Source organism: Monodelphis domestica, chromosome 8, assembly GCF_027887165.1.
Source record: "Monodelphis domestica isolate mMonDom1 chromosome 8, mMonDom1.pri, whole genome shotgun sequence".
Classification (NCBI taxonomy): domain Eukaryota; kingdom Metazoa; phylum Chordata; class Mammalia; order Didelphimorphia; family Didelphidae; genus Monodelphis; species Monodelphis domestica.
Genome location: NC_077234.1, coordinates 60,107,090 through 60,129,211, shown reverse-complemented (window position 1 = coordinate 60,129,211; position 22,122 = coordinate 60,107,090). Strand labels below are relative to the sequence as shown.

Genomic DNA, 22,122 nt, shown 5'->3' with positions numbered 1-22,122 from the left:
GAGCAGATTCATGGTTTAGAAACTCAGAAAAATAATTAAATTGCTAGGTGATTGCCAATCTTGTTTCCTTTCTTCCTTCTACCCCATTTAAATAAAGTCATATAAGATAAAGGATATTACAGGTAGGCTTCTAAACTCTCCTTCTGAGGTGAAAGTAAGGATTAAAAAGAAATTACCTTCTTACAGGCTGTGACGGAGCTCCCCAAACTGCTTCCCGAACTTTCTGTGCCACTGCACTGTTGCTCAGAAACTTCACACATTAATGAGGATTCAAAGTTGCTGGTAATGATGCAAGTGCCCGCAAAATATAGGAAAAAAAAATGCTCCAGTAAGTTACAGACATTCACAGGAATGGTGAAGAAATGACAAAACAAAACAAAACATTGACAATTTGTTAGAAATGGCCATCTCTTCTAGATTGCATCAAACCCTTAAATTTCATTGCTGGCATGAGCATTTCTTTGTTTAGCTCAGCTTTCCTAATTTGTAGACTCATCGTGGACTATCCCATTGTATATAGGAAATTGCAGTGCTATCTATGCCTTCAGCAGACTATAATGCTTAGATGGACAGAATCACATCTGCTTGCCTTTAATAATACCCCAGTGAGTATTACGGCCATCTTTTCTTAAGCTAGCAGTTGTACAAGGATTCTTCATTTTTTTTACATTATTGACCTCCCCACTCCCTACCCCAGCATTCTGGTGAAGTCTATGAACCCCTTTTTAGAAAAATATTTTTAAATACAATACAAAAACCCCCACAGATTTACAAAGAAAAACAATTATATAAGACCGCAATCATCCATTATTTTATTTTTTTAAATTTACTTTTATCATGCAAAACACATTTCCATATTTATCTTTGTTATAAGAGCACACTCATACAAAATCAAAACCACAAAATAAAACCATAAATACACTGATGTGAAAGACAGTATGATTCATCACAATATTAAAATACCAATTGATGGGTTTCAGGTTAAGAACTTTTTCTCTAGACTCATAGACTATTAGACTTTCTAGATGAGTTAAATCCTCTCATTTTTCAGAATAGGAAACTGCATGATACAGTGATCCCTCACCTATTGTGGGAGTTATGTTCCAGAAACCCCCAGGATAGGTGAAAATCAGTGAAGTAGAGGTATTATTTATATTTTATGGCTTTATAAACCTTTACCACTCTCTTATAAACCTTTTCCACACTCTTATTAACCTTTTTCATACTCTTATTTTTTTAAAACCCTTACTTTCTGTCATGGAATCAATACTATGTATTAAGACAGAAGAGTGGTAAGGGCCAGGCAATGGGGGTCAAGTGACTTGCCCAGGGTCACACGGCTGGGAAGTTTCTGAGGCCATATTTGACCTAGGACCTCCCGCCTCTAGGCCTGGCTCTCAATCCACTGAGCTACCCAGTTGCCCCCTTCCATACTTTTATAAACACTGAGACAATTAGTGCCAAGGATATAGAATACAATGTTGTGGTTGGTCCCACAATATAGTTAAAAATCCATGATACAGAATTTTTTATATATATATATATGACTGCATGTCCAAATAATTAATGACTGAATTCTTTATTGTGTTCTGCTTTAAGATGTTATAAGAAAGAGATCTGATACATATATATATATATATATATATATTGCACAATTATCTAAAGACATGAGTTATACTGTAGAGCAAAGTCTATTGGGCTAGATGACTTCTGAGGTTCCTCCCAGGTTTAAGAATTTTCAGTTCTATGGGTCTGATCTTCAAAACGAGGCATTATGATAAACAAAAGGCTTTAATGGAATTGTTTGTTAATAAATATTTTAAATGAAAAATAATTAAAAATCAAAGACTATAAATTTATGTGGTAGAATGTAAAGTTTTGCCAATCTGTTTTCCAATTTTTCCAATAATTTTTGTTTTTACAACTCTTCTGAAAAGTAATTTATCATCTGAGCCCCCAAATTATGAAATTCTTCCTATATAAATATATATATACATATACATCTATGTATGTATGTATGTATGTATGTATCTATCTATCTATCTATCTAAATATCAGCTTTCTTTGTGGTGGAAAAGAACTTGAACCTAAGGAGATGGTCATCAACTGGGGAATGGCTAAAGAAATGATGGTATATAAATAGAATGGTTCATGTATTTATTAGAAAAGATGAAGGGGAGACTTCTGGGTAAACATGGTGAAAGTGTAGATGCAGGATTCTTCTTCTCCTCATTGCCCACTAATATATGCTATCTCAAAAGGCCAAAAACATCCCCCCCTAAACAAAAACAACCAAATTCATATAAACAAAGGGACTCCACAATGGGGCTCAACATAGAAGGTTTGTGGGATTTGGGCATTTCCACACTATAAGGGGGTGAAATATCTTCCACCAAACCTCAAGCTGATCAAACCTTACCCACCTCACACAGTGTGCTAGAGTCAGAGTCAATGTGCTGGAATTAGTGAGCGGGCACCTCTGGAGCAAGTGAAGGGCACCTCTAGGTCCATGGCAGCTGACTGAGTCCACCAAGGACCTACCCCTGAGAGCGGCTAGACTTGAGACCCCAGCAGACTGAAGAGCACAGATCTTGGGAGCAGAGATAACACAGACAAGGGTGGCAAATAGTAGAAACTGCACTGATATTCAAGAGGTGGCCTCAGGCAAAAACTGCGCTCCTTAGCTCCATACAGAGAGAGCCTGCCCTCCTCACTCAGACTTCTGACTGGAAAGGGAAGGAAAAACCAGCATAGTGATGGCAAACAATGCCCAGGAAAAACAACCTCCCAACACCAAGAACAAGAAGAAGGCATTGACCTTGAATAACTTTTATGGAGGAAAAATCCAGACTACAGAGGAAATAGCAGAAGTGGACAAAAAAATACATCCAAATCTCCCCCCCCCCAAAAAAATGGAAATTGGTCACAAGCTCTTGAAAAATTGAAATCAGAGCTTATGAGAAAGATGGATGAATTTTGGCAAGAAATGTAGGCAATACCTCAAAAAGAAAATAACAGGAACTCCCAATTGGAGACCAAAATTAAATAGCTGGAAGTCATGAAAAGCAGGATAGATCAAAGCAAAAAGGAAAATCAAAAGATTATAGTGGAAAACCAGTCTTTAAAGACCAGAATTGAGCAGTTGGAAGCCTATGATCTCACAAAACAGCAAGAATTAATAAAGCAAAGTCAAAGACTGACAAAATAGAAGGAAACCTTACATATCTTACTGACAAAATGATAGACCATGAGAACCAGTCTTGAAGAGACAATTTGAGGATCATTGGTCTACCTGAAAACCCAGCAATAAACAGAAATCTTGACATCATACTACAAGAAGTTATCTAAGAAAACTGCCCTGATGTACTTGAACAAGAGGGCAAAATAGACATTGAAAGAGTTCATAGAATACCATCTGCCCTAAATCCTCAAAAGACAGCCCCAAGGAATGTAATAGCCAAATTCAAGAGCTTCCAAGCTAAGGAGAAAATTTTACAAGAAGCCCAAAAGAGACAATTCAGATAGCAAGGAGCACCAATCAGGATTACACAAGAACTGGCAGCTTCCACACTAAAGGACAGCAAGGCTTAGAATATGGACAAGCTAACATAATAAAAATGGACAATCCTACCCAAACTTATTTACCTATTTAGTGCCATACCCATCAAATTACCAAGGAACTTTTTTACTGAATTAGTTCATCTGGAAGAATAAAAGATCAAGGTTATCCAGGGGAATCATGAAAAAAAAAATGTGAAGGAAGGTGGTCTAGCAGTACCAGACCTCAAACTATACTATAAAGCAGTGGTCATCAAAACAATATGGTACTAGCTGAGAGACAGAAAGGAGGATCAGTGGAATAGACTTGGGGTAAGTGTTCTCAGCAACACAGTCTATGATAAACCCAAAGATCCCAGCTTTGGGGACAAAAATTGCTAGGAAAATTGGAAGACAGTATGGGAGAGATTGGGTTTGGATCAACATCTCACACCCTACACCAAGATAAATTCAGAATGGGTGAATGACTTGAATATAAAGAAGGAAACTATAAGTAAATTAGGTGAACACAGAATAGTATACTTGTCAGATCTTTGTGAAAGGAAAGATTTTAAGACCAAGCAAGATTTAGAAAAAATTACAAAATGTAAAATGAATAATTTTTATTATATTAAATTAAATTCTTTTGTACAAACAAAACTAATGCAATCAAAAGAAGGGAAGCAACAGATTTGGAAAAAATCTTCATAATAAAACCTTCTGACAAAGGTCTAATTACTCAAATTTATATAGAGCTAAATCAGTTGTACAAAAAAAAAAAATCAAGCCATTCCCCAATTGATAAATGGGCAAGGGACATGAATAGGCAATTTTCAGTTAAAGAAATCAAAAGTATCATTAAGCACATGAAAAAGTGTTCTAAATCTCTTATAATCAGAGAAATGCAAATCAATACAACTCTGAGATACAACCTCACACCCAGCAGATTGGCTGACATGACAGCAGAGGAAAGTAATAAATGTTGGAGGGGATGTGGCAAAATTGGGATAGGGAAATGCAGAAATACTGTGACACATATGATCTATATCATCCTGGTCAACTAACTTAACTTCTCAGTGCATAGGATATATTGACTTTCATAGGTAGAAGAAGTTTCTTAACATGGGAGTTCTCAATATCAATGAAATCAAAGTTTCAGGCCAAAATAAAATTAAAATTTGATGGCAATATTTATAATAAATGACAACTGGAGGATATTAGGCAGGCAGCTAACCAGTTCAGACAAAAATTCTGCTCTAGATAATTTAGTCAAAATAAATTTAAAAAATGAAATCTGAACAATAGATGATATTTGCTTCCCATAATATCTGGTACCTATTTGGTGCTTAATAAGTGCTTATTAACAATATAGATTGAACTCAGATTAATTCAAGTCACATTAGCAGTTTTATCTATGAACTTTAAAGATAAATTAACATTATATGAAGAGGGTTTGTAAATCAAGCTGTGGGATGAAACTCATCTTCTATTGATTCAACTTGTTTTTGATTTCCCTTTTAGCAATAATAACAAACCCCAAGGCAGTATTTTAGCATTTGATAAGAGCCCTTAAAGTTTCCCTACTTCCACTGTCCAAATTCTATTTCTAAATAAGGGATATAACCTGTTAAGGCAAGTTATTATTCTGATTTCTTTTTTAATCAAAACAGCATTCCAGCTTCCTTTCATGAGCTACATTATGTTGAATAAGTTGCTTCCTCTCTGAACCTTTGTTTCCTTTTCAACAAAAGGAGTTGATTTAGGATCACAGATTTAGAGATGGTAGAGACTTTATACATCTACTGAAATGTTCTCCTCTTCATAGATGAGAAAACAAAGACCCAAAGAATATAAATTCTCCACAATTTTACAGGTGGGTGGCAAAATCAATTTTAATGAGGTTCTCTATGGATTCTATAACATATTGGAAGTTCTGAATGTAGCTAATTTAAAATAGAAGGTACTATACAACAGCGTCCAGAGACATTATGGAGAACACATTATCTATGGGAATGCCTTAGGGAAACTGACAGGGGATAAGGAACAGAGTGCTTGCAAATCTTGAAAGTCCCTTCCAATTCTAAAGCTATGAATCTATGGTTCCTTTTGACATGGCTTAGTGTCATAGCCACCCTCACCCCCGACTTCTGTCCACAAACAGAAAGGTTTTCATTACTGAATGCAAACAGATTTGGGTTTCTCTGTAAGGGACCAAAATACAAGATTATTTCATTTTGAAATAATATAGGCTACAAGCCAAGGGAAGGAAGAATTAGTCTCTGCAGGAGAGAGGGTCATGTTGTGTGCAGGAGGGGCAGGGTAATTGGCCATATGCTAAAATAACCATTGTGTCCTATCACCAGAGTCCTTATGTGACCCCAGGTGGGCTGATGGATCCTTTTCATCACATGAAATCCCAGGACATATGTCGATTGTATTATGTTTCCCCTTTATCTTTTACCAAGCCAAACATCAAATATAAGCAGCAATCTGGACAGGGGAAATGACCAAGTGGAGAGCTTAGCTGGAGGTATCCGGCGCCCAGTGGCCTCACAAAGCAGAAGAACAGAACACCTCCATGCACTAGTCCTGGTTGTACCTGGGCATATTGCTATTCATTCACTTCCCTCTGCATCCATCCACCACCGTCCATGCTAGGAGGAAGCCTAAATAACAACAGCAAGAACAGGCTCAATTATAAATCCACATTCAAAAGAAGCAGCCTTTTAAAGTCACCAGTAACTGATTGGAAGTAGCTTTGAATAATGCCTAATTTCCAAAATCAAATGGGGAGAAGATGGGTCTCTAACCAAGCATCCTACCTGAGCCTGGATCCAGGGTAGATGGATATCTTACATCTTTTTTTGGAGGGGGGAAACATAAGACAATCTGTTTCTGTGCCTTTGAGATGAAACAAAATTCTAAATATATGTGAATACAGTGTTCTTAGTTTCTAGAGAAGCAGTATACTTGTTCCTACATGACATGACTAAGGCAGCAGAAACAAAAACTAATATATTTATTAAAATCTCTTCCTTTTGGTAGAAAGAAATTTTCCATAGAATTGAAGTATTCACCCCCAATCCTATATTGATGGGTAAAATGGCAAGCTCTTTACTGAGAAAATGAGTTCTTTCAATCGTGATGAGTATTAACATTATTAAGCCAATCTCTTCAGAAGGAAAAGGTACTAAAATCCTGTAAAAACAAAGCTATTTTATGTGACAAGATAAAACAGGAGTGAAAGGGATAAAAAATGACCCAAGGATGCAAATTTTGAAGTGGGTTTTTAAAAGTCAGTCTTTAAATGTGTTAAGAGAGGCAATCCAGCCCTAGTTGAGTATGATAGTTTAGCTCTATCATAGAGAGGTTTTATATGGGGAGAGAGGAGAGGGAGAGAATGGAGTCTTCCCTCCCTCAAGTCAGAATCAAGTATGATAGTTTAACACTCACTACCTGTGCAGTCTTGGTAAATCCATCCAACCTACATCTTTGGGCTTCAGATTCATCATCTGTGAATATATTAGACTAATTGGCCTTTAAGATTCCTCTCACTTCTTTGCTTTTATTATACTTCTACTATTCAGTGTTTTGTCAACCTACCAAAGCCCCCTAACCCCTCACCCCTTAACAGAACCTATTTGTGGATTTCTGTGGCTGAAAAAATTTAATGCCTTGTGCAAACTTTGCTTAATGAGATTCTCTGCATTTGATTATACTAGTTTGGGACAGCAGTCACAGACTTCCTTGGGAATACTGGAAGCCCTTCTAACTTGGTAGGAATTGTCAGAGTTTGCACCCTGTTTGGCCTTTGAAAACAGAGAAGCCCTTGTACCGTGTGCAATTGTTAGAAGAGGATGTTAGTAGAGGGAGATAGTTTGATATTCTATATAAATGTGATCCTGAATTAATTTAATAGTCATCAGTGATTCATTCAATTTGAGTAAATAGTTTCATTATCATACATGTAAATGATGCAGAAAGCAAGCAGTTCCCTTTTTCTAAAGAGACAAGTATCCTAGGATTTGGGAAATGGGGGGGCAGTGACTGATGTATAGGGACTGGAGTAGAGAACATAGAAGACTGTAGTAGAATCTCTATTAAAGTTGGCAAAAGGTCATTTTTTGGTTTCAGAATTAAAGAGATCAATGATCTCCCAAATTAGCAATCATCATTCGTAATATGGGTGGATTATTAACATAATGAATGAAGAGGACGATTAAGATAGTCTAGGAGTATGCTTTTGTTGGAAGAAAATTCTTTTGTGTGTGTGTGGCACCTGAAGGATGTCCGGATAACTGCAGCTATTCAAAATAACAGCTCTTACCACCAGGGTGGTGCTATACATATGGTGCAGTGAATGGAACACTAGACCTTGAGCCAGGAAAACCTCAGTTCAAATCCAACCTCAGAAACTTTGTTAAGATCTGTGTCATCCTGGGCAAGTCACTTAAATCTTTTTGCCTCAGTGTTCTCATTTATAAAAGAGGAATAATAATAGCACTTACTTCCCCAAGTTGTTAGGAGAATATAATGAGATAATATTTATGAAGTGCTATATAAATGCAAGCTATTAGTCTTACTAGCAATGGACCCTATGATGCCTGGCTATTATGAAACAAAACCACTTAAATAATCCTGTATTAGGAAGATTCATAAACAGGTAAGCATTTTTTTATGTTTAGTATATACTAGGCTCTATTCTAAGTGCTGATGGTGTTACAAATACAAAATAAAAACAAACAAAAAAAAACCAAAATAAACCTTACTCCCAGAGAGTTTACATTCTAATAAGAGAAACAAAATATGATAATATAAAACAAAAGAGAATGATAATTATTATAAAAATGAATTGTAAAATAATTTTAATGATTTTATATAATTAAACAATTTAATAATTATACAATAAAAATACATTTTAAAAATTAAAAATAAGAATAAGAGAAAATAAAGCACAAAGGGGGCCTGGAAAATAAAGGGGGCATGTGGAGGGTGAAGGAAAGAAATGACTTGCTAATCCAGACTTGGGACAGAGTCATTCCCAGGAGGGTAAGGTAATTGGGGGCAAGGTAGAGCCTGTGGAGGATGTTGACCTAGGGTGAAATGAACATCATAGCTAGTTCCCTACCCCAAATACTAGCCAGGACATTATTAATTATGACCTTTTTGAAAATGCGACAGCATATCCTCTTTATCAGAGATTTTTAACTTGCATAAATTCCATAGAATATTCTAATATATCCTTGAATAGATCTCAGAATCTCAGAATAACTGAGTCTCAAAGCTTGAAGAGACATCATAAGCCATATAATTCATGCGAAACATGAATAAAAATCTCTACACCATAGTCCCCTGCTGGTCATCCAGCTTTTATTTGAAGAACTTTGATGAGAAAATGAGAGGAGGGTGATGGTAGAAGGAAATCCCTTACCTTACCTTCAAAGATAGCCAATTTGGATGGCTCTAATGATAAAGATGATTTTTCTGAGTTCTGAGATCTAACTTAAAATTCTCCCCATAAGGCCAATGGAAATGGTAAAATAACATTACTAGAATTATTGAAAAAACAGATAACTTTATAAAGATTACAATCCTAGGTAGTTAAGTAGCTAAGTAGAACAGAGTGCTTGGCCTGGAGTAAGGAAGATCTGAATCTAAACCCAGCCTCAGACACTTGCTAGCGGTGTTACCTTGAGCAAATAATTTCATTTTTGTCTGGCTCAGTTTCCTCAACTATAAAATGAGAAAGAACACCAACACTATCCCATCCCCATGGCTATTGTGAAGATCAATGAGATGGTATTTGTAAATTGCTTAACCCAGTGCCTGGGACATAGTGAACACTTAGTAAATTCCCATTTCCGTAATCAAAACATTTCTTGCAGCAAAACAGGCAGAACATAAATACCCTCTCGTAGATTCTCATAGTCCATCATCATCATCTTCTTCCTCTTCTTCTGGGTGACACAAGCACTAAGCACAGTCCCTGACCTAGAGGGCCAGTAGCCCAGACAAAAGGAATGCCATTGGATAATGGCTGATAATGGATAATGGATGATTTGAGCAGACCAAAAGAGGAGGCTCTATTAGCAAAGATAGAGGGATTCAAAAACCAAAGAGACTCTGAAGAATGGAACAAGGATTACTGAGACCTAACTCAGGATCATGGGATTATAGGCTTTGAGTGAGAAGGGACCTTAGACTACAAGTAATACAATTCCTTCTTTTTATAGATGACAAAAATGAGAAGTTTTCTGACTTGCCCGTAGTCATAATCATGGCAATTGGCAGAGCCAATTCAAATGAGGTCTTTTGGTTCCAAATTCAATACTCTAGTCATCTCTCTTCTCCAAATCTCATTTTGCTGATATAGATAATGAGCACATAGTACTAGTTGGCCTCTATGGTCTAACATTTTTATGGGTCTTTATTTTATGCTTATTTCCTACTTTTCATTCCCATTACACTTAAATATGTTTTTAGCTCATTCTGTGCAAGTCTTTCTGCTAGGCACTGGGGGAGAGACGTAGATGTAAGATGTAGTACTTATCCTCAATAAGCTTGATGTTTATTTAAAATGCTTATATTTCTGGTTAGGCTCTGTGTAAAGACTGATTTGTGTAAAGATACAAGTCATCAAGTTTTTTTTCAATATAAGTAATTTTCCCTGTGAATTTTTTGTTGTCAAGAATGTTCTTTAGTCCTTGGATACTCCGAAGAGCAAAGCTATTATTTAAGCAATAAACACAGAAGACATTCATCAAAAACACTCAGAAGAACAATTTCCTGTTAAGGTAAAATGACATCAATTGCTGGTAAACCACAAAAACAGACAAATCGTCCTTATATACAATTTAAAGGCAGGGTGAAACTTTTTCAATCTGGGCATGATGACAAAGATAAAGAACGAGCATTACAACAGGGCACTCTTTTTTTTTTTAAACATAGCTAACCCAAAGAAGCAAAGGAGGAAACAGGAATTTACCAAGGGCTCACTATGTTCCAGGCACTGGGTTAAGCACTTTACAAATTCCATCTCATTTGATCCTCACAACAACCATGGAGGTGGAGAGGTGTTGGTGTTATTGTCCTCATTTTATAGTCGGGGAAACTAAGGCAGAGATGAAATGATTTGCTCAAGGTAACACAGCTAGTAAGTGTCTGAGGCTGGGTTTGAATTTAAGTCTTTCTGGCAACAGCCCCACATCTCTGTCATGCTACTTAAATGTCCAGGGTTGTAATTTTTATAAAGCTGTCTGTTTTCCCACTACTTATTGTGTTTATTATAATTTATTTGACTGTGTCTTGGTTCACTCAAAACCAGCAAATCTCCAAGTTTAATGATAATTTTCCTGCAGTGGTACCATATGTAGTACCACATGTCACATCAGTAAAGGTAATTTCAAGAATTCACCAGCTTAATGCTAATGAAAATGGGTCCTGTTGATATTGCTTCAAAAATGTCAAGATCTAATACTCTAAAAAGTCAAATAGTATTATCAGATTTCAAAACATGGTTGAATGTGGTCCTATTTGAGGAAGATTTCCAGTAAGCATTGCTACTAAATGCCTATACTCATCCCTTCTGTTGTCTTTTCTATCCAAATTATCTGCTCTTTATTTTAAGATTTTATTCAAGTTTTTAAGAACAATTAATACTAATACTACACAAATTATTGTATAATTGAGAAATCAGAGGGAAATATGATCCTAATATCTAAGCCAGGTAAGGATAAAGTGTGAAAGAATGATAGACCAATATCATTAATAGTCTTTTAAAAATTTCAAAAAAAAAGTCACATAAAACAATCTAGCAATTTCAGGGATGCAATGATGATTTAATATCAGAAAATGTTATAATCATGTTGAAAACAAAAAAATTCAAAAACTCATGATTCTCAGCTGATGTCGGAAAAACAACTTTTACAAACTATAACATTTATTTATTCTAGAACTCTTACAAAATGTAAGCTTCAAGAACCTGTTTTAATATTATAAACATTATTCTTTTATTAAGATTTTATATCAGCAATGGAACAAAGAAAAAATTAGAACTACCACAAAGAGATCTTTTTTCATGAGAGGAAATGGTTCTATTAGTACTTTAAAGAAAAGCTCTTGAATTTGAATGGCAATTGAGAGGTGTATCTAAATTCATTTCTCTGTATGTATCAAATGAAATCCAAGACTAGCGAAAGACCTCTGACTCTAAATTTCTTTATTCTAAACATATCCAGGGTGATTAAATTGACAAATGGATATACAGAAAATTCAAATGAAATCTCTAAAAACAGATTGACTATTGACATTTTATTCAAGGTCAAGTTGGGGCTTGATATCCACCAAACTTTTTCTTCCTGCCTAATTCGATTTTTTTTTTGTCATTTTTAAAATGATTATCTTCCATCTTAAAATCATTAGTAAATATTGATTCCAAGGCAGAAAAGTGGTAAGGGCTAGGCATTTGAGCTTAAGTAACTTGACTAGGGTCATTTAACTAGGAAATGTCCAAGGCCACATTTGAACCCAGGACCTCCTGTCTCTAGGCCTGGTTCTCCATCCACTGAGCCACCCAGATGCCTCAATCCATACATTTAAAATTCACTCTCTCAGACTTTTGTTTATCTGGGTAGGAGTTTAGATCCTTAGGTTCAAATTCTGCCTCTGTTAACTTACCAATTGTGTGAAACTGGGCAAGTTACTTAGCATCTCTCAGACTCAGTTTCTTTATCTGCAAAATGAGAATATTAGCACCATCTTCACTGGGTTATTGTGAGAATTAAATGAGACAACATGTATAATAAAGGTGTCAAATATAGGTTAAATTTCCTGTGGTTAGAGTCAAATTAAAATATAAATGAGAAATGCTTAACAAAATAAATAAAATCACTACAGGAAATAGATAATGTTAATATATAGTTTTCTAAGCCAATATGCCCACAAGTATCCATATGTGGTTTATGGGCTATGTTTCTTTTTTGAGTTGGATACCAGTGGTATTCAAAAAATTAAAGTGGAATATTTTTTGCTAGCTATTAGATAAATGTTTGAAAAAGCATACCATTGACAGCCGTAAACAGAAGAATGAGGAAAATAGGATTACAGGTCTAGAATTAGGAGAAACCCCAGAGGCCACTTCACCCATTCTTCTCACTTTATAGAGGAAGAATTTGATTTCCAGCCATTTTCTATACTTTTTCCTAAATTAAACTTGTAGTCAAGGACCAGTAGCTTAAAGAATTGCTAAACTCTTTCAAATTTGACAGAACTTGAGTAAAGTTTTCAATCACAGGACCCTTAGACCCCAAGCCTCAAACTGTATTGGGAAAACATATTTAGTTTTCCACATACTTGAATGTGGAGGGGTTTTTGTTGTTGTTGTTGTATCCTATTTGTTTTTGTTATGACCACTGATTTCATTAACATGGGAATTAGAGTGGGAGTTCATTTCATTAATACAGATGCAAAAGCAGACTTACAGCTTTTGTGCAGTAATTTTTCAAACTTTTTAGTCTACTCAACAATTATTCAAGAGCTTTTGTTCACATTGGATTATCATACTTATTGATATTTTCCATATTAGAAATTAAAATTGGTATATTCAAAATATTTATTTACTTGTTAAGCAAAAATCAACTCATTAATATGACATTTTAATGAAAAATAACAGTATTTTAAAAAATTAATAGTGAAAAGAGTAGCATTATTTTACATATTTTTTGCAAATCGCTTTAACTTCTGGCTTAATAAAAGACAGCTGAATTCTTATAAATGCTTCTGGATTCAGTTTGTTGCTTTGACAAAAATGTAGCCTCTACAGACATTTTATAAGAAAGAGAAGTATTTTAAAATGTGATTAATAGCTTAGTATTATGATGAAGACAATTTTGATTTCATGGACTCTTTAAAGAGGTTTCAAGGTCCCCGAGGGGTTCATGGACCACACTTTGAAAGCCCCTACTAGAAAATTATATGGAGCACCGAGAAGTTAAGTGACTTATCCACAGTTACCTAGGTGTTGTTATATGGCAAGAGACTGGATTAGAACCTAGGTCTCACAGAGTTCAAGAGAAGCATTTCATCTACCAGTCTAACTTAGAGATAATAAATGATAACAGTGATCATTAAAATGGGTCATTTGCATTTGCATAAATGATAGTCCCTCTTAGTAGAAAGCAATTATTTTAAATTAAATGCCTTCTATTTAAATCTTAAGTTATGCCAAACATATGTAATATAACTACCAATAGTGGGTAAATTCCATTTTATGTAAAATCCTTTTATGTCTATGATGAAATAAGTGAGCTTGATCACTTGTAGAGGTGATTATATGTCATTAGGAAGTCTGGACCATCACTGAACCCTTGAGTAGTTGAGTTCAAGTTATAGGACCAGAGTGTAAGCCCACCAGCCATCCAACAAATTGATGGGATCTCACTGCTTCTCCTCTGTTATGATCAGTACACAGGATTTATTTATGAAACACAGGATGTGGAGTGGACTAAGGTGAAGGCGTCCCTAGATCTAGAAAACATCTTTCTCCACCCATCAATCTGACCTGCAAATGTTACTTCAGTCCCCAAAAAAGTTGGGGCCACATTGACTGCACTAATCTCACTGCCTAAAGGAATCTAACTATCTAATTCCTGACTAACTGGTCCACGAATAAAGAGGAAAACAGCATCAGGTTTGTCAGGTGAAAAGATGGCCACAATGGTTGACTCTTCTTTAGGCTAGATTAGTTGGGTCTTCTCTGCTCACACACACTGAATGATCCAAATGGGAAAAGATGTCACAGCTTCCAGGAACACAGCAGTTTCCTCTCTTAGGAAATCTCCATGATGTTATCTGAAAAACACAGCCACCTCCTTTCGCCAGATGCAAGATGGCCACAGGAAGTAAGCTCTGCTCTCCTCTGTGTTCAGGAATCAAAGGATCCCTCACTGTCTCTGTGTGTCACCTTTAAACAGTCCTCCCATTCCAGAATGGCTCCACAGAGTTGTGTGCATGAGCTCGAACTCGGCAATTTGAGACACAGACCTTGCAAACGTCTCTCCCTTTCTTCTTCTGTTCCTCAATGATAACCTTAAAAGATCTACTGGCTAGAGTTAGTGAAATATGAACATCTCAGCAGCAGCAGATGCCACTTATAAGTCCTGGATTACAATTTAGAAAGCAAACCAGGTATAAACTTTGAAATGCAACCTCATCAGTTGCATGATTAGGTGGAACATGGTTATAATGAGACAAAAATAGAACATGATTCTTGCATCGGATTCCCATTAGTTTAGGTAATCCATCCCTATTTCAAAATCAGTCTGTGCCTTCAATGCTAGCCATGCATGCAATAAAGTTAAATGCTAAAAAGTTATCAGAGGGATGTGAATCTTGAAATTTCTCAGACTTGTGAATGTTAAAAAATTCCCCATTGGGGAATTCTCCATTGGAACAATTCCCTACTGGGATCATTCCCCATTTGGAAAGTGAGAACTCTACTTAGATCAGAAATGGGAAGACCTCTACTCCACCCGTACTTAAGACTGCTTTAGGGGAGAAAACTCCTTGCTGAACAATGAAAAGTACTTAAGCCATGCCTATTTTTAGAAAGGGGTGCTAAGTACCTATAAAGGTCAGGCAACTTGTGAACTTACAAGGAGCAAAGAGGTGAAAACTTACTCAGAGCTTTCCTGATGTGAATTACTCAGAAGTTTTAGTCTACCCAGAAAAGGTGAGAGTAAGATGTGAATTAAGAAGGTGATAACAAAATGTGAATTAAGAATGGTCAGTCCTTTGGAAAACGTCTACTGTGATTGGTAGATGGAAGAACTTAGGGGAGGTGACATAGGAGAAATTGCCCTTTAAATAGGAGCTCAGATAGGAGCTCAAGAGACACAGTCTGAAACATTCAGATTGAGGATTGATCTGGTGAAAGCAGCTGAGATGATGCTGGCCTGGTGTCACTAGAATCCTTGCTTCTCAGATCTTGTGGTGAGTGATTAAAGACTGACTGATCTCTCTATTAAGACTCAGGTCCAGGCCATGTTGGCTTAAGGCCCTTCCTGCTTATTCCTTTCTTACTCTTTCTCTCTTTCTTTAATTCCTCATTGTATTATTAATTAAAGTCTCTATAAAATCCAGTTGAGTTGGGTATATTCATAATTGGGAATAGTTCCCTGGCGACCATCTTATATTTGATTTTAAACAAGACACTGTAGTGAAAACATATTTTCTGAGGTCACAATTTACTCACCCTCTCTTATATCTATCACAATTTATATCTTCCACTATTTTAATCACTACAGTTTACAACCTCAACCATTTTAACTCTTACAGTTTATGGCCCCAACTCTTTTAAATATCACAGGGAGGGTATACAGGTGGTTTGGTGCAATTTATAAGGAATACTAGGAAAGTACCCGAATTTCATCAGTAGGTTAATGGCTCGCTTTATCTTTGTGTCTGAAGGGCAGCAGAGTATTGCTTTTATTATTTTAATAGTATAAGGATTTGTGCTTGTTCCTAAACAAGACAGAATTGCTAGTACAGGAAGGAACTGTTAATGCCAAAGGATTTGGTAAATTATAAAAAGTCTGAATTTGGAGATCTGGAATTTGGAGAGTTATAATAAATCGTCCAGAGTGTCTCACCCACATGATTGAATGCTGCTGTATCAAGACTTTAGAACTGAAAAACTAGAAAACCATTTCTGACTCTTGTCTGAAGTTATTGTAGCCTTCCATGATCTATGATCGTTGACCAGGGCCCAGGAACTTCTCCAGATCTTGGCTGGTGTCCAGGGTACACTTCTAACATTCCTCTCATGATGATGACTGTCTTCTATTACTAGGCTTTCATTCCCTGTTACATACCGCTCATTAGAGCCTCCTTTCAGACTGGCTTTATTTCCATTTGGATTTCCAAACTGGGAAATTGCAAAGCAATTGTGAATAAATTCATGATGCTTAATTTGTTCCTCACAACCAGGAGGCACAGATGTTGGGCACAGTCACCCATGATTAATTTCTTGGTTTCTGATAGCCAGGCGTTGTCTCTCTGTTCCTTACAACAGCCACTGTTGGGCTTATTTTCAATTTTATTAGTAACTCAACTATAGGCTTAGGTCCCTTGAGTAGCATTATGGAAAGGCTGCAGGAAGTCATTTACATCACTTTGTCTGTATCTGTATGAGTGTGTTATAATGGAAATAATACTTAGGCAGCCTGTGATTGGGCAAAGTATCCATTATACAAACAACACTCCTTCCCTACCACCAAGTTACAATAAAGCCTCACAAATTCAGATTAATTGAATGTAAGTCAAACTAATGGAATCTAGTTTTCTCAAAATTTTAATTATATAATTAAAAATAAATATTTCTACAACTCAAAATCAATTAAATTATTGCCCAATGTTTATAATCACGATGTCAATTATTTATAAGTGAATAGGCCTTTCTAAAACACTTGATACTTGAAAACAGGTTGCTCTCGAGTATTATAGAAAATTCCAGTTATCATAGTTACTCCCTTGAAAATATTTAGCAAACCTAATGTTAAGCTTGTCATACTCCTACCCCAATTATAAATTCCAAATCAATGGAGCAGAATTAATGAGATTTTACTGAAGTGAGGAAAAAGTGGGAAAAGTATTAGCCTGAAATATGCATTAAGGGCTTAGGCTTGATCTGTGTCATGTTTCCTGGGAAGAATTAATTGAGGGGTAATTAAAAACTATAAAATGGGTTCTGTGTCTATACAACATTTCTACATGGAATATACAAGAAATATTTGGGGCATCTATTGATCTAAAGTCTTATCCTTTTAATATTTGTATATCATATCATTTTAACTTGGTGAATTCCCATTGTATAATGAGATAACTTCAATTAGAAAAACTGTTTTTGCTTCACTAATAAGGCTAATTTGGGTATCTTTTGTTTGTTTTTTGGAGATTGAATCTCATTATCTTGCCTAGGCTAGAAGAGAAGTGGTTGCTTGTGGGTCCGATTCAATACTGATCAAATTTGGTCTGCTTCATTTCCAACCTAGAATAGTTCATCCATCCTCTGGTGCCCTGTCCCTCACTCTTAGAAGCTCACCATGTTGGTATTATACTTATTTTGGGTTTAATCATACTATTGCTCAGAGCTCCTGTGTTCTAGAGATCTACTAGAATAACCCTCCCCAGGAGCAGGGGATTATAGGTATGTGCTGCCTGGAGTATGGTGGTCTTGATAGTGCATATTCCTTATAAAATTCAAGCTTTAAATTTACATTGAAAATTACTTTCCTAGGAATTGCAATGGATTTCATATTGTTTTTTCTCTCTCTAAAAATGATATTATCATTTTTTTTGTTTTCCCCCTCATTGCCATTATTGATAAAGATTTATTAGTTTAATTTTGCAAGTTTTACTTTAGGAAGGGTACTAGTACCATGACAGTTCACAATGAAGAAAGATAATTATAGTTTCAACATTAGATCTTGGTGGCCTTCCCACCAAAGGCAAGAAATCAGTATACTCTATCTACATTTCTCAATCTGTGCCAATCAATCAAAAAGTATTTATTCATCATTTATATTCTATAGTCATCCTGAGAATAATGAAATGCCACAACCTTAGTATAATAAAAGATGCAGGTGATATAAGAACAGTGGAAGGACATAAGATAGCCATGATTTGTTACCATGACTTGCATATGAGAAAGATAAAAGGTATCCACAAGGAAAGGTAGACTGGAAGAAAAAATGGGGTAGCTATGCAAGCAGAGTAAGTAATAACTGTGACAATTAAAAAGTCCAAGAGACTAACTTCTGGATAAGAATATTAATTTATTGATTAGCACTAACCAATAAATTAATTGGTCAGTGACCTCTCCCAATGATCAAAGACTTGGAAATCCTGTTGCATATATCCATAAAAAGATAATTTGGGGAGTTCATTATTCAGTCCTTTACTTGGATGTCTCAAGATATCTCTAATTGAGGGCAGTGGATAGCTCAGTGGATTGAGAACCAGGGCTAGAGATGGGAGGTTCTGGGTTCAAATTTGGCCTCAGATACTTCCCATCTGTGTGAACCTGGGCAAGTCACTTAACCCCCATTGCCTATCCCTTATTGCTCTTCTGCCTTGGAACCAATACAGAGTATTGATTCCAAGATGGAAGGTAATTTTTAAATATTTAAAAAAAAAAGATATCTCTAATTGGTGAATAGTAATTGAGAAAGTGATCCTTCAAACTCTCAACTCTTCCCCATTCCCCTGATGATGGCAGATTAGTCACATTCAGGCCCCATGCTTTCTAACTCCCTATCAGAGAAATCTAGTTCTTCTCAGTTAAAATTGGCCCCTGCAGGGATTACTAATGAGAGGCTGAAGGACCTATTCAGGCTATGTGTGGATGCATTTAGTCTAAGCATATTATTGGTATTATTACAAATAAATACTTTCACAATAAATGATCCACCAATCAAAAACATTTATTCAGCACCTACTATGTGCCAGGCACTGTGCTAGGGATTAAGAATGCAAATAAAAAGTGAAAAGATACCTTCCCTGCAGACGCTTGAATTCTACTATGATGTGTGTGTGTGTGTGTGTGTGTGTGTGTGTGTGTGTGTGTGTGTGTGTAAGATGCATTATATTCATAGACAGAAAAATACACATTTTAGACTACCAAAAGCAACGATCTTTGAGGGTGTAGGAAGATGGCACTAACAACTGGCAAAGTCAGGATCTTTAAAAGAGACACTTAAGGGGTGTTCTGAAGGGATTCTAAGAGTCAGGTAGGAAGAAAGAGAATATTCCAAGAAACAGGGATCAGGATGTACATGGCACAGAGGTGGGGATGGCAAAGCATGTGCTATGAACAGCCAATAGACTAGTTTGGCTGGAGTATGCGTACATCATATAGTAAGAACTTAATAGCTGCTTTATCCATTTGTCCAAAGCACTGAAATTATTACAAAAGTTAATGTTTGTGTCTCCTCTATCTCTGCATCTCTTTTCTGGGCACCCTCATTTTTCCTGAGGAATAATTTGTTTGGGAGACTATATGGGGCTTCCTTAGATGGCAGCCCACACAGAGAGCACTTAAGAGGAAAGATTACTGCAAAATGGATGTCAACTCAGCAGGCTTGGAAATCCTTCCAAGTGATTCCACTTTGTTCTGGCTTTGGGGAAATGTATTTAAATTGCTGAAGGATTCTCCAAATGGAGTTTCTGGGTTAGAAAAATAGTCCATAAACAGCAGAGAAATCAGTTGAAAAGGGTTAACTATCCACTGAAGAGTTGGTGCTAATGGCTTTTCGCTTCTGTGATTGTCTTAATGGGATGAGCCCTGGTTCAACAGTGTTTTAAAACCCCCAAAGACTGAGGGATGCTTTCCCAAAGGCACTGATATTCCATTTAACCTTCAGGAAAGGGATTAGAAATTATTGCTAAAAACCACTTGACTGAACTTTGCCCAGGTAAAACCTGATAGCAGAGTTGTTGTTGGGCAGGAATCCATTCCTTCAATGCCACATTTTAATAGATATTTATCTTTGCACAATAACTGAGAAACTCTTCAAGCATTCTTTCCAGAGGTCCACAGATTTGGAATAAATTAGAAGCTCTTGTCACCTTGTCCACATACCTCCTCATCTTCTATTTTAAAGATTAGGATACTAAAGCCTAATAGGAACTGACTTGCTCAAGATCACATAGATAGTAAGTAGAAGTCAGGATTTCAACCCAGTTCCTTTGACTAAATCTAGCACTTTTCGCTGCTATACAGAACTGGGAATAGTGGATAGAATACTGGACTTGAGGTCCGGAAAATAACACAGATTTAAATCATAACCCAAATATTAATTAGCAGTATGACCCTGGGCAAATAACTTTTCTGAGTCTCAGTTTTCTTATCTTTCAAAGGGGGTTAATAATTGCATCTATTTTCTAGGGTTGTAATTGATAATTATATAGACAAAAAAGATTTCAAAGACTTCAAAAATCAGTGTAATGTGAGGTATTTTGTGCTTTTAGATTTGTGATAGAGAGGAAACTCATCTGTAACTTGAGTCTCCTAGATCAAGTGTTCTTAACCTTTTTTTATGTCACAATTCCCTGGAGCAATCTGATGATGGTTGGAGTCCTAGATTACCTTTTATTAAAATCCATAAAATAAAAGAAAATAAATTATACTGATTGAAAGTTATCAAAATATTTTTTTAAAATCCAAACAAAGAAATTCATAGAGCCCGGGTCTAGAATCTTGATCTGAGACATCTGTCTGAAACACTAAGGACTTGAATGTATTACTCACAGTGGCACATTTAGTAATATATGTCAGAGGTCGACCATGAACTCAGATTTCCAAAACTTGCTTCTTCCAAGTTCTTTTGCCTTTCCCCACTGATACTGGTTCACTTTTGCTTTGCTCTTTGGACTCTATACATTTGATTTCCCTTCTTGGCTGTCTCCACATGGCTCCCACTCTCTTTTCAACTCTTGCTTCCTTGAACATTTTTTACATCATCATCATCTTCATCATTATTTTTATTACCCTATTATATTAATCAAGTTCCCTAAAAGCAGGTGCTATCATACTTCCTTATATTTGTATTCCAGCATTTAGCAAAGTGTCTGGAACATAAAAATACTTAATAAATGTGTTTAAACTTTATTCGTTTATTCAAAACTATTTTATATCATATGAATATTGTTTTTATTGTATTTCTTAGGAATCATATCAGTGAACAGCAACTTACTCTCATTGTCAGCATGCCTAATCAAAATGGTAGGATAGATCTTCAACATGTATCTTCTCATTGGGAAGATGTTCCTTGAGGAATTTTCCAGGTGTGAAATATTCCTTAACAGCTCTCTATGTTCTGCCTAGGCTCTTGGTCCTCACCCTTTCTTTTTGAAACTTGAAATATGTCCCCTTGATCTTTCTTAGAAGAGTTCCTGAAAACCTGCCCCACAGACATTGTGGTATCAAGGTTGGTTGTTCTGGAAAATCTAGTATCCTATTCATTTTCTTTGAGTGGTAGTTTTGTACTGGATTTCTCTTAATTTTCATAGCTATATATTTTCCTACTTTAACTATAACTTCTATCTTAATTCCTGCCTTCTTAGCTTCTCCATGAAGACCAGGGAATGTATATTGGGTATGGGGAACAGTCATCTGTCTCACTATAGCCACTGCAGGTGCCACTGACCAGGGATCTGAAGGGAGTAGGGAAAGGGCTTCCCTGAAAAGCAGGGACAGAATGGTAGGGTAGATAGAGGGCAAGTCTGGGATTAAGGAAGATGTGAATTCGAGATCTGCATTTCATTATATCCTCTTTGCTTCTACTTCCTTTCCTTGAACCCACTTCTGATATTCATCTCTGTCAAAAACTAATTTAGTGACCATGGACAGATGACTCGACTACTCAGATGAGGATTCTATGGATGGATGTCAGGAAGTCAGTGAATTTAGATAGGAAAAATCATAACATCTTTATTTTCACTAAATTTAGTATTCTGTTCAATTACAATTTATTTTTAAAAACTGAATGATTCTGAAAAGAGAGTCCTTAGGCTTCATAGGACTGCCAA

The 22,122-nt window shown here is 36.1% G+C and overlaps 1 protein-coding gene across 2 annotated transcripts in view; it reads right to left on the bottom strand.

Annotated features, from left to right (window-relative positions):
- SPHKAP (SPHK1 interactor, AKAP domain containing) overlaps positions 1-22,122 on the bottom strand; it is a 165,130-nt gene that overhangs the window by 115,594 nt on the left and 27,414 nt on the right. For both annotated transcript variants that reach the window (XM_007502146.3, XM_007502145.3), the window contains exon 2: positions 177-279. In XM_007502146.3, the coding sequence (XP_007502208.1) occupies positions 177-279 (103 nt within the window). The remainder of the gene's footprint in view (positions 1-176; positions 280-22,122) is intronic.